The sequence below is a fragment of the Coregonus clupeaformis genome, unplaced genomic scaffold, assembly GCF_020615455.1.
Source record: "Coregonus clupeaformis isolate EN_2021a unplaced genomic scaffold, ASM2061545v1 scaf3893, whole genome shotgun sequence".
Taxonomy (NCBI): domain Eukaryota; kingdom Metazoa; phylum Chordata; class Actinopteri; order Salmoniformes; family Salmonidae; genus Coregonus; species Coregonus clupeaformis.
In genome coordinates this window covers 1,143-20,000 of record NW_025537347.1, presented here as the reverse complement: position 1 = coordinate 20,000, position 18,858 = coordinate 1,143, and the positions used below count along the sequence as shown (strand labels likewise).

The 18,858-nt window shown below is 42.4% G+C and overlaps 1 protein-coding gene across 1 annotated transcript in view; it reads left to right on the top strand.

The window, feature by feature from the left end:
• Window positions 1-18,073, top strand: part of LOC123490419 (collagen alpha-1(XIX) chain-like) — a gene marked incomplete at its 3' end in the record, with an annotated part of 21,110 nt that extends 3,037 nt beyond the window's left edge. Inside the window, exons 2-8 of the mRNA XM_045220464.1 lie at window positions 1,428-1,478; window positions 2,131-2,175; window positions 4,795-4,821; window positions 7,080-7,133; window positions 10,739-10,783; window positions 17,540-17,584; window positions 18,011-18,073. Of these exons, the coding sequence (XP_045076399.1) occupies window positions 1,455-1,478; window positions 2,131-2,175; window positions 4,795-4,821; window positions 7,080-7,133; window positions 10,739-10,783; window positions 17,540-17,584; window positions 18,011-18,073 (303 nt within the window). The remainder of the gene's footprint in view (window positions 1-1,427; window positions 1,479-2,130; window positions 2,176-4,794; window positions 4,822-7,079; window positions 7,134-10,738; window positions 10,784-17,539; window positions 17,585-18,010) is intronic.
• Window positions 18,074-18,858: the final 785 nt, after the last annotated feature.

The window sequence follows — 18,858 nt, the reverse complement described above, 5'->3', positions numbered from 1 at the left end:
CACACACACACACACACACACACACACACACACACACACACACACACACACACACACACACACACACACACACACACACACACACACACACACACACACACACACACACACACACACACACACACACAGACCTTTAGGAGTGTGTTAGGCTAGAAGCCATAGAACCCCCACGGGGCAATGAGGCAGGCTGTTACCGGATGAGAGGTGTGTGTTTGCAGGGTGTTAACGGAGGAGATGTGTGTGTTTGCAGGGTGTTAACGGAGGAGATGTGTGTGTTTGCAGGCTGTTAACGGAGGAGATGTGTGTGTTTGCAGGGTGTTAATGGAGGAGATGTGTGTGTTTGCAGGGTGTTAACGGAGGAGATGTGTGTGTTTGCAGGGTGTTAATGGAGGAGATGTGTGTGTTTGCAGGGTGTTAACGGAGGAGATGTGTGTGTTTGCAGGGTGTTAATGGAGGAGATGTGTGTGTTTGCAAGGTGTTAATGGAGGAGAAGTGTGTTTTTGCAGGGTGTTAATGGAGGAGATGTGTGTGTTTGCAGGGTGTTAACGGAGGAGATGTGTGTGTTTGCAGGGTGTTAACTGAGGAGATGTGTGTGTTTGCAGGGTGTTAACAGAGGAGATGTGTGTGTTTGCAGGGTGTTAACGGAGGAGATGTGTGTGTTTGCAGGGTGTTAACGGAGGAGATGTGTGTTTTGCAGGGTGTTAACGGAGGAGATGTGTGTTTGCAGGGTGTTAACGGAGGAGATGTGTGTGTTTGCAGGGTGTTAACGGAGGAGATGTGTGTGTTTGCAGGGTGTTAACGGAGGAGATGTGTGTGTTTGCAGGGTGTTAACGGAGGAGATGTGTGTGTTTGCAGGGTGTTAATGGAGGAGATGTGTGTGTTTGCAGGGTGTTAACGGAGGAGATGTGTGTGTTTGCAGGGTGTTAATGGAGGAGATGTGTGTGTTTGCAGGGTGTTAACTGAGGAGATGTGTGTGTTTGCAGGGTGTTAACAGAGGAGATGTGTGTGTTTGCAGGGTGTTAACGGAGGAGATGTGTGTGTTTGCAGGGTGTTAACGGAGGAGATGTGTGTGTTTGCAGGGTGTTAACGGAGGAGATGTGTGTTTGCAGGGTGTTAACGGAGGAGATGTGTGTGTTTGCAGGGTGTTAACGGAGGAGATGTGTGTGTTTGCAGGCTGTTAACGGAGGAGATGTGTGTGTTTGCAGGGTGTTAACGGAGGAGATGTGTGTTTGCAGGGTGTTAACGGAGGAGATGTGTGTGTTTGCAGGGTGTTAACGGAGGAGATGTGTGTGTTTGCAGGGTGTTAACGGAGGAGATGTGTGTGTTTGCAGGGTGTTAACGGAGGAGATGTGTGTGTTTGCAGGGTGTTAACGGAGGAGATGTGTGTGTTTGCAGGGTGTTAACAGAGGAGATGTGTGTGTTTGCAGGGTGTCCCCTATGTGGAGGGAAATGGGATGAGCAGTCTATACAAACTGCAGGTAAGAACGTCACTGTACTCATCCTCATCACCTTGGTGAGTCAGGTGTTGTTGTCAATGCAACTAGCATCACAGTGGGTATAAAGTCCACAGTTGTATAGTTGACATGATACTCATAGTCTATTGATTGTTTGTTGAGCATCTATATGGTGACCCTCAAAGTTTACCACATTCCCCTATATAGGCTACTGCAGATACCATATCATCAGATACCATATCATCAGATACCATATCATCAGATAATATGTCATCAGATACCATATCATCAGATACCATATCATCAGATACCATATCATCAGATACCATATCATCAGATAATATGTCATCAGATACCATATCATCAGATACCATATCATCAGATACCATATCATCAGATACCATATCATCAGATACCACTTCATCAGATACCACTTCATCAGATACCATATCATCAGATACCACTTCATCAGATATCATGTCATCAGATACCATGTCATCAGATACCAAATCATCAAATACCATATCATCAGATACCATATCATCAGATACCATTTAATCATTGTGTTCAATGTTATGATAATATTATTAGTTTCTCTATAATCAGATACCATGTAATCAGATACCATGTAATTATTGTGTTGAATGTTATGATGATAATACTAGTTTCTCCACAGAGTGGAGGAGCCATGTTAGGACCCCCTGGAGCACCAGGTGCACCTGTAAGTATTTCATCATCCATCCTCCTACTGTCTCATCATCCTACTGTCTCATCATCCTACTGTCTCATCATCCTACTGTCTCATCACCCTATTGTCTCATCATCCTACTGTCTCATCACCCTATTGTCTCATCATCCTACTGTCTCATCATCCTACTGTCTCAACACCCTACTGTCTCATCATCCTACTGTCTCATCATCCTACTGTCACATCATCCTACTGTCTCATCACCCTATTGTCTCATCATCCTACTGTCTCATCATCCTACTGTCACATCATCCTACTGTCTCATCACCCTATTGTCTCATCATCCTACTGTCTCATCATCCTACTGTCTCAACACCCTACTGTCTCATCATCCTACTGTCTCATCATCCTACTGTCTCATCATCCTACTGTCTCATCATCCTACTGTCACATCACCCTATTGTCTCATCATCCTACTGTCTCAATACCCTACTGTCTCATCATCCTACTGTCTCATCATCCTACTGTCTCATCATCCTACTGTCTCATCATCCAACTGTCTCATCATCCTACTGTCTCAACATCCAACTGTCTCATCATCCAACTGTCTCATCATCCTACTGTCTCATCATCCTACTGTCTCATCATCCTACTGTCACATCACCCTATTGTCTCATCATCCTACTGTCTCAATACCCTACTGTCTCATCATCCTACTGTCTCATCATCCAACTGTCTCATCATCCTACTGTCTCAACATCCAACTGTCTCATCATCCAACTGTCTCATCATCCTACTGTCTCATCATCCTACTGTCTCATCATCCAACTGTCTCAACACCCTACTGTCTCATCATCCAACTGTCTCATCATCCTACTGTCTCATCATCCGACTGTTACAACTTACTTTAAAGCAAACATACACACACACACACACACACACACACACACACACACACACACACACACACACACACACACACAGATAGTTGCACGCACACACACACTGATTGGCTCAAACGCATTAAGAAGGAAAGACATTCCACAAATTAACTTTTAAGAAGGCACACCTGTTAATTGAAATGCATTCCAGGTGACTACCTCATGAAACTGGTTGAGAGAATGCCAATAGTGTGCAAAGCTTTCATCAAGGCAAAGGGTGGCTATTTGAAGAATCTCAAATAGAAAATATATTTTCATTTGTTTAACACTTTTTTTGGTTACTACATGATTCCATATGTGTTATTTCATAGTTTTGATGTCTTCACTATTCACTATACAATGTAGAAAATAGTAAAAATATAGAAAAACCCTTGAATGAGTAGGTGTGTCCAACTTTTGAATGGTACTGTACATTCAGATCCTGTGTACTGTACTGTACCGTCAGGAACCAGACATGCATTCAGATCCTGTGTACTGTACTGTACTGTCAGGAACCAGACTTACATTCAGATCCTGTGTACGATACTGTCATCTCCTTCATTGACTCCAGCCCTCTTGTTAGACTCAGTCATGTTCTGTGAGAGCTCACTGCCAGGGAGAGACTGACACAGAGAGACTGACACAGAGAGAGAGAGAGAGAGAGAGAGAGAGAGAGAGAGAGAGAGAGAGAGAGAGAGAGAGAGAGAGAGAGAGAGAGAGAGAGAGAGAGAGAGAGAGAGAGAGAGAGAGAGAGAGAGAGAGAGAGAGAGAGAGAGAGAGAGAGAGAGAGAGAGAGAGAGAGAGAGAGAGAGAGAGAGAGAGAGAGAGAGAGAGAGAGAGACTGAACACAGTGGCCTGACTCTCAAACAGCTGCCCCAGGACAATCCATCATCATTGAGATGCAGCAGTGTGTGTGTGAGCTGTTCTCTCTGCCATTGTGCCTATGTGGCGAGGTGTAGTGACCTGATTTACTTATCACAGCCACCGAGCTCTGCCCTTATCAGTCTGTCTGTAATCTACCTGCAGCCCTAGGAGACTTTACCTCTTCCTTCATAACAGACACACTCTCCGCTCATAGGACCCGCAGGGCTCCACAAAGAGAATTGAGAAACTCTTATCAACTGTTTTGCAAAAAAATACACTCACCCTCCTCTGCGCACAATGGGCAGCCTACCCAGGGACCACAGTGGAATCTCTGGGGAGCATTGCTCTGTGCTCTCTGTCTGTCTGTCTGTCTGTCTGTCTGTCTGTATCTAACATGCACAGGTAACTATTTGTAATGTCCACTTGTTAAATGTAAAACATTTTATTCAATTCATTCTAGAAGTATTAAGAAATAATGAAAATGACAATTTCAAATAGAGAACAATGAAAGCAACAGGCTACAGAAAATTATTCCTCACCACAATATCTCCATTTTGGTCTCAATCCGATCAGATTTTGCTGTTCGATATTTGTCTCTATATGTTTACATTTTTGCACGCTCTTAACTTTTATTGACAATAACTCTGACTTTATGACTATAACTGTACAACTGCCAGCGTATATAAACAGTACAGTCATGTCCTTTATTAAACTTGACACTTACCAAAAGTAAAAGGAATTGATATTAAAAGTCTTAACTACAAAAATGTTAACCCAGTTGAAAATCTCTTAAAAGATTTAATACATTTCTTAAAAGGTCTTATGTAGTTGGAGTGATTGCCTTCCACTGTCTCTTCTTTCTGTATAGGGCCCCAAAGGAGACGAGGGAAGAGTGGTGAGTTGAAATCTTTTCATTCTAGGGAACATATTTGATTTGAAGTGTTTCTCACCTGTTTTCATATGCAGTCCAACAGAGCTGACAAGGGAGACTTAGCTGAGGGAGCTTTCCAACACACCTGGGTTCAAATAATATTTGAAATCATCTGAAGTACTTTATCTGGGCTTGATTGAGTTTGACTGGCAATGGAACCAATAGAAGGGTCGTAGAACTGCTAAACCATCCCGTCCTGCACTGCAGACAGGCTAAAGCAAACGCTCAAAGTATTTGAAAGATTTCAAATAGTATTTGAACCCAGGTCTGTTCTCCAATACAGTCTCTATGGTTCACGTCAACATAAGTCCCTCCACTCTGGAGCTGGGAACACAAAATAATAGAATGATCACGTCTCCTCTTGCCAGAATCAAATGACTGTGCCATATTGTCTTGCCTGTGGGAGACCATGAACCCTCTCTGCTCTCTGTAATGTCTACTGTAATTCCCACGCGCGCACACACACTCACGTGTGTGAGAACATGCACACACACTAAGAGAGCGAGAGAGACACACACACTGTCTCTCTCTCTCTCACACACACACACACACACACAGACTCTCTCAGACACACAAACACACACACACAAACACACACAGACTCTCTCAGACATACACTGTCTCTCTCTCTCTCTCACACACACACACACACACACAGACTCTCTCAGACACACAAACACATACACACAAACACACACAGACTCTCTCAGACACACACACTGTCTCTCTCTCTCTCTCACACACACACACACACACACACACACACACAGACTCTCTCAGACACACACACACACACACACACACACACACACACATTGAGGAATAGAAACAATGAAACTCCTCTCTTCTGGTATCAACTTGAATTCTCTGTCTCTCTCTCCGTCCTCGTGGGACCAATTGCATTTTTTATTGTTTTGCTGCGGTGCGATTTTTCACCGGGGATGTTAATTTGACATTTGAATAAATTGTGTGAGCTGCGGTTCCTGGTGCTGCGGCTCGGTCGGTGGAATTGCCCCAATCCATCTCGCGCGCACACACACACACACACATAGCCAAGTGTCCCAATCCGTCTCACATATGCACATACACACACACACACAAACACACACACACAAACACACACACACACACACACAAAATTGCCACAATCCTTCTCGCCACAGCTGATCCCCGGCGGCGGTCCCGATCTGTCCCGTTCCACTCTAAGCCACACTATGTTATTCATGACAATCTACATGTGACAATTACCTGCCCCATCCATCTATGTCAGAGCAGAGGAATAGCAGGCCTTGGTCCTACAGTAGAGTGGAATACCACTTCTCCATGGTACATAGAGCAAGACCAGACCAATAGAAGGGGGAGAAGGGATGTGTATTTCTACTGTAGTAAAGGAGGAAGACCAGACCAATAGAAGGGAGAGAAGGGATGTGTATTTCTACAGTAGTAAAGGAGATAGACCAGACCAATAGAAGGGGGAGAAGGGATGTGTATTTCTACTGTAGTAAAGGAGATAGACCAGACCAATAGAAGGGGGAGAAGGGATGTGTATTTCTACTGTAGTAAAGGAGATAGACCAGACCAATAGAAGGGGAGAAGGGATGTGTATTTCTACTGTAGTAAAGGAGATAGACCAGACCAATAGAAGGGGGAGAAGGGATGTGTATTTCTACTGTAGTAAAGGAGATAGACCAGACCAATAGAAGGCGGAGAAGGGATGTGTATTTCTACTGTAGTAAAGGAGATAGACCAGACCAATAGAAGGGGGAGAAGGGATGTGTATTTCTACTGTAGTAAAGGAGATAGACCAGACCAATAGAAGGGGAGAAGGGATGTGTATTTCTACTGTAGTAAAGGAGATAGACCAGACCAATAGAAGGGGGAGAAGGGATGTGTATTTCTACTGTAGTAAAGGAGAAAGCCCCAAATGAGCTGCTGACTGCCTACAATGAGAGATAGAGCAAAAGTCTTAAAGACAGTAAAAACGTATCATTATCAGAGTCTACTGGTTTGAAAGCTGATCTCCTAAACCAACTGTACATGCCTTGTTCTCCATCATTTACTCCATACAGTCAGTTCTCTCTCTCTCTCTCTCTCTCTCTCTCTCTCTCTCTCTCTCTCTCTCTCTCTCTCTCTCTCTCTCTCTCTCTCTCTCTCTCTCGCTCTCTCTCTCTCTCTCTCTCTCTCTCTCTGTCCTAGACTAACTACTCTGTGTTATGTTCCAGGGAGATCCAGGAGCCATGGGTTTACCTGGACTAGAAGGACTACCTGGAGCCAAGGTAAGCCACGTACAGCCCACCTGTAGCCTTTTCACATGTCCTCATCCTGCATGACCTGACCAGATAACAGTGATCATTATACCCCTAGCCTGCTAGTTATCCTTTTTACACTACTGAGCTGAGCCAAGATGAACTGAGCTGCTCTGGCCTGGTTACGTACACACCATAGTTTCTGAAACCGTGCTGAAAATAAATCAGAGCACAGTTCAGTTTAGCAAGACAGTGGGGAAAGTGTAATAGATACCATGACACTACCGTCAGTAACATACTGTGGCAGCCTGATGTAGAAGAGGTCAGGATGGTGGTTACTGCTCCATTTGTCTGTGTAACATCCCTCACACCTCTAGGTCTTAATCTAGATGTCAAGGCTAGCACGGGTTCTGTGTTTGTCCTTCTTTCAGGGAGCTGTCGTCAAAGAGTTATGGCGATATCGTTCAGACTCTCACTCACCGCATATTACAGAGAAATGGCTAAGTGCTCAACACTGTTGCTTTTATTTTGACACTGAAGGTTAAGGAGAGTTTGTTTATGATAGATCCACAGCAACACTTCAGGAAGAGGTTATGTATGTCTGAGTAAAACTATACGGACTAGAATAGAATAGTCTCAGAATGGGCTTTTAAAGACAAGTCCTAAGAGATGCATAAACATAACCATGATGCTTCTCCATTTAACTTTTCTGTCTGTCTCTGTTCTTGCTTCAAACCTCATGGTGATTTGGTTTGTAGATGATATAGTTGTATAACTAGTTCTATGTCTATTTCAGTTATAAAACGAAGATGTGTCTTGTTCTGTAGGGTGAAGTGCTATAGGTTTGACTTACAGTGCCTTCGGAAAGTATTCAGACACCTTGACTTTTTCCACATTTTGTTACGTTACAGACTTATTCTAAAATGGATTAAAAAAAAAAAATCCTCAGCAATCTACACACAATACCCCATAATGACAAAGCGAAAACAGGTTTTTAGACATTTTTACTAATTTACATAAGTATTCAGACCCTTTGCTATGAGACTTGAAATTGAGCTCAGTTGCATCCTGTTTTCATTGATCATCCTTGAGATGTTTCTACAACTTGATTGGAGTCCACCTGTGTTAAATTCAATTGATTGGACATGATTTGTAAAAGCCACACCTGTCTATATAAGGTCCCACAGTTGGCAGTGCATGTCAGAGCAAAAACCAAGCCATGAGGTCGAAGGAATTGTCCATAGACCTCAGAGACTGGATTGTGTCGAGGCACAGATCTGGGGAAGGGTATCAAAATATTTCTGCAGCATTGAAGATCCCCAAGAACACAGTGGCCTCCATCAGAAGTTTGGAACCACCAAGACTCTTCCTAGAGCTGGCCGCTCGGCCAAACTGAGCAATCGAGGGAGAAGGGCCTTGGTCAGGGAGGTGACCAAGAACCTGATGGTCACTCTGACAGAGCTCTAGAGTTCCTCTGTGGAGATGGGAGAACCTTCCAGAAGGACAACCATCTCTGCAGCACTCCACCAATCAGGCCTTCATGGTAGAGTGGCCAGACGGAAGCCACTCCTCAGTAAAAGGCACATGACAGCCCGCTTGACAGCCCGCTTGCCAAAAGGCACCTAAAGACTCTCAGACCATGAGAAACAAGATTCTCTGGTCTGATGAAAGCAAGATTAAACTGTTTGGCCTGAATACCATTCATCACATCTGGAGGAAACCTGGCACCATCCCTACGGTGAAGCATGGTGGTGGCAGCATTATGCTGTGGGGATGTTTTTCAGCAGCAGGGACTTTGAGACTAGTCAAGATCGAGGCAAAGATGAACGGAGCAAAGTACAGAGAGATCCTTGATGAAAACCTGTTCCAGAGCGCTCAGGACCTCAGACTGGGGTGACAGTTCACCTTCCAACAGGACAACGACCGAAAGCACACAGCCAAGACAACACAGCAGTGGCTTCGGGACAAGTCTCTGAATGTCCTTGAGTGGCCCAACCAGAGCCCGGACTTGAACCCGATCTAACATCTCTGGAGAGACCTGACAATAGCTGTGCAGCGACGCTCCCCATCCAACCTGACAGAATTTGAGAGGATATGCAGAGAAGAATGGGAGAAACTCCCCAAATACAGGTGTGCCAAGCTTGTAGCATCATACCCAATAAGAAGAAGGCCCCTGTAGCTTAGTTGGTAGAGCATGGCGCTTGCAACGCCAGGGTTGTGGGTTTGTTCCCCACGGGGCCCAGTATGAAAATGTATGCACTCACTAACTGTAAGTCGCTCTGGATAAGAGCGTCTGCTAAATGACTAAAATGTAAAAATGTAAGACTCGAGGCTGTAATCACTGCCAAAGGTGCTTCAACAAAGTACTGAGTAAAGGGTCTGAATACTTATGTAAATGTGATATTTCCGTTTTTTATTTTTCATACATTTGCTAAAATGTCTAAAAACCTGTTTTGCTTTTGTCATTATGGGGTATTGTATGAAGATTGATGAGGGGGGAAAAAAACTATTTAATCAATTTTAGAATAAGGCTGTAAAGTAACAAAATGTGGACAAAGTCAAGGGGTCTGAATACTTTCCGAATGCACTGTACATACTGTAACAAGGCTGTATATTTCTATAGGTTTGAGTTGTATAAAAGGCTGTATGTTGCTATAGGTTTGAGTTGTATAAAAGGCTGTATCTTGCTATAGGTTTGAGTTCTATAAAAGGCTGTATGTTGCTATAGGTTTGAGTTGTATAAAAGGCTGTATCTTGCTATAGGTTTGAGTTGTATAAAAGGCTGTATGTTGCTATAGGGTTGAGTTGTATAAAAGGCTGTATGTTGCTATAGGTTTGAGTTCTATAAAAGGCTGTATGTTGCTATAGGTTTGAGTTGTATAAAAGGCTGTATGTTGCTATAGGTTTGAGTTGTATAAAAGGCTGTATGTTGCTATAGGTTTGAGTTGTATAAAAGGCTGTATGTTGCTATAGGTTTGAGTTGTATAAAAGGCTGTATGTTGCTATAGGTTTGAGTTGTATAAAAGGCTGTATCTTGCTATAGGTTTGAGTTGTATAAAAGGCTGTGTGTTGCTATAGGTTTGAGTTGTATAAAAGGCTGTATGTTGCTATAGGGTTGAGTTGTATAAAAGGCTGTATGTTGCTATAGGTTTGAGTTCTATAAAAGGCTGTATGTTGCTATAGGTTTGAGTTGTATAAAATGCTGTATGTTGCTATAGGTTTGAGTTGTATAAAAGGCTGTATGTTGCTATAGGTTTGAGTTGTATAAAAGGCTGTATGTTGCTATAGGTTTGAGTTGTATAAAAGGCTGTATGTTGCTATAGGTTTGAGTTGTATAAAAGGCTGTATCTTGCTATAGGTTTGAGTTGTATAAAAGGCTGTATGTTGCTATAGGTTTGAGTTGTATAAAAGGCTGTATGTTGCTATAGGTTTGAGTTGTATAAAAGGCTGTATGTTGCTATAGGTTTGAGTTGTATAAAAGGCTGTATGTTGCTATAGGTTTGAGTTGTATACCAAGGCTGTATGTTGCTATAGGTAAATGTATACCAAGGCTGTATGTTGCTATAGGTAAATGTATACCAAGGCTGTATGTTGCTATAGGTAAATGTATACCAAGGCTGTATGTTGTCTTTTAGGGTGATCTGGGGATGCCTGGAACCCCTGGAATACCTGGACCTTCAGTAAGTAGGACTTTTATTCATCTGCACACAACAGAAGGATGATGTAAATCTTCCATTTCTTCACACTCTTTTGTTGCACTTCATGCTGTACTCCCTTTTATGACAAGGGTACATAAAACATGGTGGCTATCTGAGGAAATGAAAGACATGTCATGGACATGGACTTCCCAAACCTATAAGAAATGACACAGACAGAACACAGTTATACTGTAATAGTATCCCCAGTGAACGAAGCTTCATATGAACAGATGTACAGTATCTCACTAAAGTGAGTACACCCCTCACATTTTTGTAAATATTTGATTATATCTTTTCATGTGACAACACTGAAGAAATGACACTTTGCTACAATGTAAAGTAGTGAGTGTACAGCTTGTATAACAGTGTAAATGTGCTGTCCCCTCAAAATAACTCAACACACAGCCATTAATGTCTAAACCACTGGCAACAAAAAGTGAGTACACCCTATGTGAAAATGTCCAAATTGGGCCCAATTAGGCATTTTCCCTCCCCGGTGTCATGTGACTCGTTAGTGTTACAAGGTCTCAGGTGTGAATGGGGAGCAGGTGTGTTAAATTTGGTGTCAGCGCTCTCACACTCCCTCATACTGGTCACTGGAAGTTCAACATGGCACCTCATGGCAAAGAACTCTCTGAGGATCTGAAAAGAATAAGTGTCGCTCTACATAAAGATGGCCTGGGCTATAAGAAGATTGCCAAGACCCTGAAACTGAGCTGCAGCACGGTGGCCAAGACCATACAGCGGTTTAACAGGACAGGTTCCACTCAGAACAGGCCTCGCCATGGTCGACCAAAGAAGTTGAGTGCACGTGCTCAGCGTCATATCCAGAGGATGTCTTTGGGAAATAGACGTATGAGTGCTGCCAGCATTGCTGCAGAGGTTGAAGGGGTGGGGGGTCAGCCTGTCAGTGCTCAGACCATACGCCGCACACTGCATCAAATTGGTCTGCATGGCTGTCGTCCCCAGAAGGAAGCCTCTTCTAAAGATGATGCACAAGAAAGCCCGCAAACAGTTTGCTGAAGATAAGCAGACGAAGGACATGGATTACTGGAACCATGTCCTGTGGTCTGATGAGACCAAGATAAACTTATTTGGTTCAGATGGTGTCAAGCGTGTGTGGCGGCAACCAGGTGAGGAGTACAAAGACAAGTGTGTCTTGCCTACAGTCAAGCATGGTGGTGGGAGTGTCATGGTCTGGGGCTGATGAGTGCTGCCGGCACTGGGGAGCTACAGTTCATTGAGGGAACCGTGAATGCCAACATGTACTGTGACATACTGAAGCAGAGCATGATCCCCTCCCTACGGAGACTGGGCCGCAGGGCAGTATTCCAACATGATAACGACCTCAAACACACCTCCAAGACGACCACTGCCTTGCTAAAGAAGCTGAGGGTAAAGGTGATGGACTGGCCAAGCATGTCTCCAGACCAAACCCTATTGAGCATCTGTGGGGCATCCTCAAACGGAAGGTGGAGGAGTGCAAGGTCTCTAACATCCACCAGCTCCGTGATGCCGTCATGGAGGAGTGGAAGAGGACTCCAGTGGCAACCTGTGAAGCTCTGGTGAAATCCATGCCCAAGAGGGTTAAGGCAGTGCTGGAAAATGATGGTGGCCACACAAAATATTGATACTTTGGGCCCAATTTGGACATTTTCACTTAGGGGTGTACTCACTTTTGTTGCCAGCGATTTAGACATTAATGGCTGTGTGTTGAGTTATTTTGAGGGGACAGCAAATTTACACTGTTATACAAGCTGTACAGTCACTACTTTACATTGTAGCAAAGTGTCATTTCTTCAGTGTTGTCACATGAAAAGATATACTCAAATATTTACAAAAATGTGAGGGGTGTACTCACTTTTGTGAGATACTGTAATACTATACCCAGTGAAAAGTCCTTCAGATGTAAACCCAGTGAACAGTACTTCAGATGTAAACCCAGTGAACAGTACTTCAGATGTAATACTATACCTAGTGAACAGTCCTTCAGATGTAATACTATATCTAGTGAGCGGTCCTTCAGATGTAATACTATACCCAGTGAACAGTCCTTCAGATCTAAACCCAGTGAACAGTACTTCAGATGTAAACCCAGTGAACAATCCTTCAGATGTAATAATATACCTAGTGAACAGTCCTTCAGATGTAATACTATACCTAGTGAACAGTCCTTCAGATGTAATACTATATCTAGTGAGCGGTCCTTCAGATGTAATACTATACCCAGTGAACAGTCCTTCAGATCTAAACCCAGTGAACAGTACTTCAGATGTAAACCCAGTGAACAATCCTTCAGATGTAATAATATACCTAGTGAACAGTCCTTCAGATGTAATACTATACCTAGTGAACAGTCCTTCAGATGTAATACTATACCTAGTGAACGGTCCTTCAGATGTAATACTATACCCAGTGAACAGTCCTTCAGATGTAAACCCAGTGAACAGTACTTCAGATGTAAACCCAGTGAACAATCCTTCAGATGTAATACTATACCTAGTGAACAGTCCTTCAGATGTAATACTATACCTAGTGAACAGTCCTTCAGATGTAATACTATACCCAGTGAACAGTCCTTCAGATGTAATACTATACCCAGTGAACAGTCCTTCAGATGTAATACTATACCTAGTGAACAGTCCTTCAGATGTAATACTATACCCAGTGAACAGTCCTTCAGATGTAATACTATACCCAGTGAACAGTCCTTCAGATGTAATACTATACCGAGTGAACAGTCCTTCAGATGTAATACTATACCGAGTGAACAGTCCTTCAGATGTAATACTATACCCAGTGAACAGTCCTTCAGATGTAAACCCAGTGAACAGTCCTTCAGATGTAAACCCAGTGAACAGTCCTTCAGATGTAATACTATACCCAGTGAACAGTCCTTCATATATAATACTATACCCAGTGAACAGTCCTTCAGATGTAATACTATACCTAGTGAACAGTCCTTCAGATGTAATACTATACCCAGGAACAGTACTTCAGATGTAATACTATACCTAGTGAACAGTCCTTCAGATGTAATACTATACCCAGTGAACAGTACTTCAGATGTAATACTATACCTAGTGAACGGTCCTTCAGATGTAATACTATACCTAGTGAACAGTACTTCAGATGTAATACTATACCCAGTGAACAGTCCTTCAGATGTAATACTATACCCAGTGATCAGTCCTTCAGATGTAATACTATACCCAGTCAACAGTACTTCAGATGTAAACCCAGTGAACAGTCCTTCAGATGTAATACTATACCCAGTGAACAGTCCTTCAGATGTAATACTATACCTAGTGAACAGTCCTTCAGATGTAATACTATACCCAGTGAACAGTCCTTCAGATGTAATACTATACCTAGTGAACAGTCCTTCAGATGTAAACCCAGTGAACAGTCCTTCAGATGTAAACCCAGTGAACAGTCCTTCAGATGAAAACCCAGTGAACAGTCCTTCAGATGTTTTTTTATTTTTTTATTTAACCTTTATTTAACCAGGAAGGGCTCATTGAGATTTAAAATCTCTTTTTCAAGAGCGTCCTGGCCAAGATAGGCAGCACCAAGTCATTACAAAAAATTACAGACAGACAACATGAAAAACTACAAGTAATCTAGTAAAAACCATTCATGAATTCACAAGAGTATAACAATATCAAAAACAGCAAATTAAAAACATTGACAGGTCAGGAATCAGCCTCAAAATCCTTCATCAGAGATTTAAAAACACCAATCGGGACAAGTTCTTCCAGTTTAAAATTATTTTGTAAGGTGTTCTAAGACGATGGCGCCAGAGTACATAAAAGACCTTTTACCAAATTCAGTTCGGACATTTGGAACAGTTAGCAGGATAAAGTCCAGTGAACGAAGAGAGTACCCACCACATTTCTGAACAATAAAAATGCCCAAATAAAAAGGTAGTAAACCCAAAATGGCTTTGTAGAATAAAAAGTATACCAGTGACTGAGCCTACGAGTGACTAGAGAAGGCCAGCCAACCCTGGTATACAAAGTACAGTGGTGCGTAAGGGTTTTGCAGTTTAAAATAAATCTCAAAGTACCATGATAAAGAGTGTCAATTGATCTCAAACACTGAGCGGAAGCATTCATATATAAAATATCCCCATAGTCTAGTAAAGGCATAAATGTAGTTGATACTAGCCTCCTTCTGGCTTCAAAAGAAAAACAGGCCTTATTCCTAAAATAAAATCCCAATTTCAGCTTCAATTTTTTTGTAAGTTGTTGAATATGCAATTTAAAAGAGAGGCCGTCATCAATTAGAATTCCAAGATATTTATATGAGGTTACAACCTCAATCTCCTTGCCCTGACAGGTAGTAACAGGTGAAAGGTTCAGAGGTCTATTTCTTGCATTAGAAAACACCATTAGTTTAGTTTTGTCAGTATTGAGGATAAGCTTCAATTGACACAAGGTATGTTGAACAGTATAAAAAGCAGTTTGCAAGTTCTGGAAAGCTTTTGTAAGAGATGAGGCACAACAGTAAATAACAGTATCATCAGCATAAAAATGAAGTTGTGCATTTTGGAAATTTTTGTCTAAATCATTAATATAAATAGTGAATAAGAGAGGACCAAGTACAGAGCCTGGGGCACACCATTCAGGACAGACAATTTAACAGACATAAGCCCATCAAATTGAGTGCACTGAGTTCTATCAGACAGATAGTTAGCAAACCATGCAACTGCATGCTCCGAAAGACCTACACTCAACAATCTCTGCCTTAGTATAGCATGATCAACTGTATCAAAAGCCTTAGAGAGATCAATAAAAAGTGAGACACAGTGCTGTTTTTTGTCAAGGGCTTCAGTGATATCATTCAAAACCTTCATGGCTGCTGTAATTGTGCTATGCTTCTTCCTGAAGCCCGATTGATACATTGATAAAATAGAGTTAGTAAATAAAAATACTATACCCAGTGAACAGTCCTTCATATATAATACTATACCCAGTGAACAGTCCTTCAGATGTAGTACTATACCTAGTGAACAGTCCTTCAGATGTAATACTATACCCAGTGAACAGTACTTCAGATGTAATACTATACCTAGTGAACAGTCCTTCAGATGTAAACCCAGTGAACAGTCCTTCAGATGTAAACCCAGTGAACAGTCCTTCAGATGTAATACTATACCCAGTGAACAGTCCTTCAGATGTAATACTATACCTAGTGAACAGTCCTTCAGATGTAAACCCAGTGAACAGTCCTTCAGATGTAAACCCAGTGAACAGTCCTTCAGATGTAAACCAAGTGAACAGTCCTTCAGATGTAATACTATACCCAGTGAACGGTCCTTCATATATAATACTATACCCAGTGAACAGTCCTTCAGATATAATACTATACCTAGTGAACAGTCCTTCAGATGTAATACTATACCCAGTGAACAGTACTTCAGATGTAATACTATACCCAGTGAACAGTACTTCAGATGTAATACTATACCTAGTGAACAGTCCTTCAGATGTAATACTATACCCAGTGAACAGTACTTCAGATGTAATACTATACCTAGTGAACGGTCCTTCAGATGTAATACTATACCTAGTGAACAGTCCTTCAGATGTAATACTATACCCAGTGAACAGTCCTTCAGATGTAATACTATACCTAGTGAACAGTCCTTCAGATGTAATACTATACCTAGTGAACAGTCCTTCAGATGTAATACTATACCTAGTGAACAGTCCTTCAGATGTAATACTATACCTAGTGAACAGTCCTTCAGATGTAATACTATACCCAGTGAACAGTCCTTCAGATGTAATACTATACCTAGTGAACAGTCCTTCAGATGTAATACTATACCTAGTGAACAGTCCTTCAGATGTAATACTATACCTAGTGAACAGTCCTTCAGATGTAATACTATACCCAGTGAACAGTCCTTCAGATGTAATACTATACCCAGTGAACAGTCCTTCAGATGTAAACCCAGTGAACAGTCCTTCAGATGTAATACTATACCCAGTGAACAGTCCTTCAGATGTAATACTATACCCAGTGAACAGTCCTTCAGATGTAATACTATACCCAGTGAACAGTACTTCAGATGTAATACTATACCTAGTGAACAGTCCTTCAGATGTAATACTATACCTAGTGAACAGTCCTTCAGATGTAATACTATACCTAGTGAACAGTCCTTCAGATGTAATACTATACCCAGTGAACAGTCCTTCAGATGTAATACTATACCCAGTGAACAGTCCTTCAGATGTAAACCCAGTGAACAGTCCTTCAGATGTAATACTATACCCAGTGAACAGTCCTTCAGATGTAATACTATACCCAGTGATCAGTCCTTCAGATGTAATACTATACCCAGTGAACAGTACTTCAGATGTAAACCCAGTGAACAGTCCTTCAGATGTAATGCTATACCCAGTGAACAGTCCTTCAGATGTAATACTATACCCAGTGAACAGTCCTTCAGATGTAATACTATACCCAGTGAACAGTACTTCAGATGTAAACCCAGTGAACAGTCCTTCAGATGTAATGCTATACCCAGTGAACAGTCCTTCAGATGTAAACCCATTGAACAGTCCCTCAGATGTACACCCCCTTAGAGGGCTGTAGTACAGTAATACCTGCTAGACAGGACAGTGTTGAGGTGTTAGCTAACGTAGATAGATAGATATATGACACCTGCCTAACTGAGGAGTTGTCTAATGTGTGGTGTTCTCATCCTGTCTGTGTGATTGACAGGGGAAACCTGGAGCTCGCGGTGATTCGGGGACCCCTGGGGAACCGGTAAGTAAGCCGGATGGATGCCTTTTACTCTCTGTCTCTCTCTCTCTCTCTCCCTCTCTGTCGCTCTGTCGCTCTGTCTCTCTCTCTCTCTCTCGCTCTCTCTCTCTGTCGCTCTGTCTCTCTCTCTCTCTCTCTCGCTCTCTCTCTCTGTCGCTCTCTCTCTCTCTCTGTCGCTCTGTCTCGCTCTCGCTCTCGCTCTCGCTCTCGCTCTCTCTCGTCTCTCTCTCTCTCTTTTTCTCTCTCTCTCTCTTTTTCTCTCTCTCTCTCTCTCTCTCTCTCTCTCTCTCTCTCTCTCTCTCTCTCTCTCAGTCAAAGTCATCCCTCCTTCTCTCTGTCACACAACCACACACACAACCACACACAAGCACACACACACACACGCACACACAGTAACAGTGACACATATGTGTGTTTATTCCCTGACAGGGTGAGAGGGGCCCGCTGGGGGAGACAGGATTCCCAGGTCCTGAGGGACCCCAAGGTGCTCCTGTAAGGATTATACTTTACCTCTGTTCCTCCTTTCTCATACCCCTGATTAGATACCCTCAACGGGAGATAGTCCATACACTTAGAAAAAAAGGTGCTTTCTAGAACCTAAAAGGGTTCTTCGGCTTCCTCATTGGAGAATCTTTTGAATAACCCTTTTTGGTTCCAGGTTTAACCCTTTTGGTTCCAGGTAGAACCCTTTTGGTTCCAGGTAGAACCCTTTTGGGTTCCATGTACAGTGGGGAAAAAAAGTATTTAGTCAGCCACCAATTGTGCAAGTTCTCCCACGTAAAAAGATGAAAGAGGCCTGTAATTTTTATCATAGGTACACGTCAACTATGACTGACAAAATGAGAAAAAAAAATCCAGAAAATCACATTGTAGGATTTTTTATGAATTTATTTGCAAATTATGGTGGAAAATAAGTATTTGGTCAATAACAAAAGTTTCTCAATACTTTGTTATATACCCTTTGTTGGCAATGACACAGGTCAAACGTTTTCTGTAAGTCTTCACAAGGTTTTCACACACTGTTGCTGGTATTTTGGCCCATTCCTCCATGCAGATCTCCTCGACAGCAGTGATGTTTTTGGGGCTGTCGCTGGGCAACACAGACTTTCAACTCCTCCAAACATTTTCTATGGGGTTGAGATCTGGAGACTGCTCAGGCCACTCCAGGACCTGAAATGCTTCTTACGAAGCCACTCCTCTCGCTGCCCGAGCGGTGTGTTTGGGATCATTGTCATGCTGAAAGACCCAGCCACGTTTCATCTTCAATGCCCTTGCTG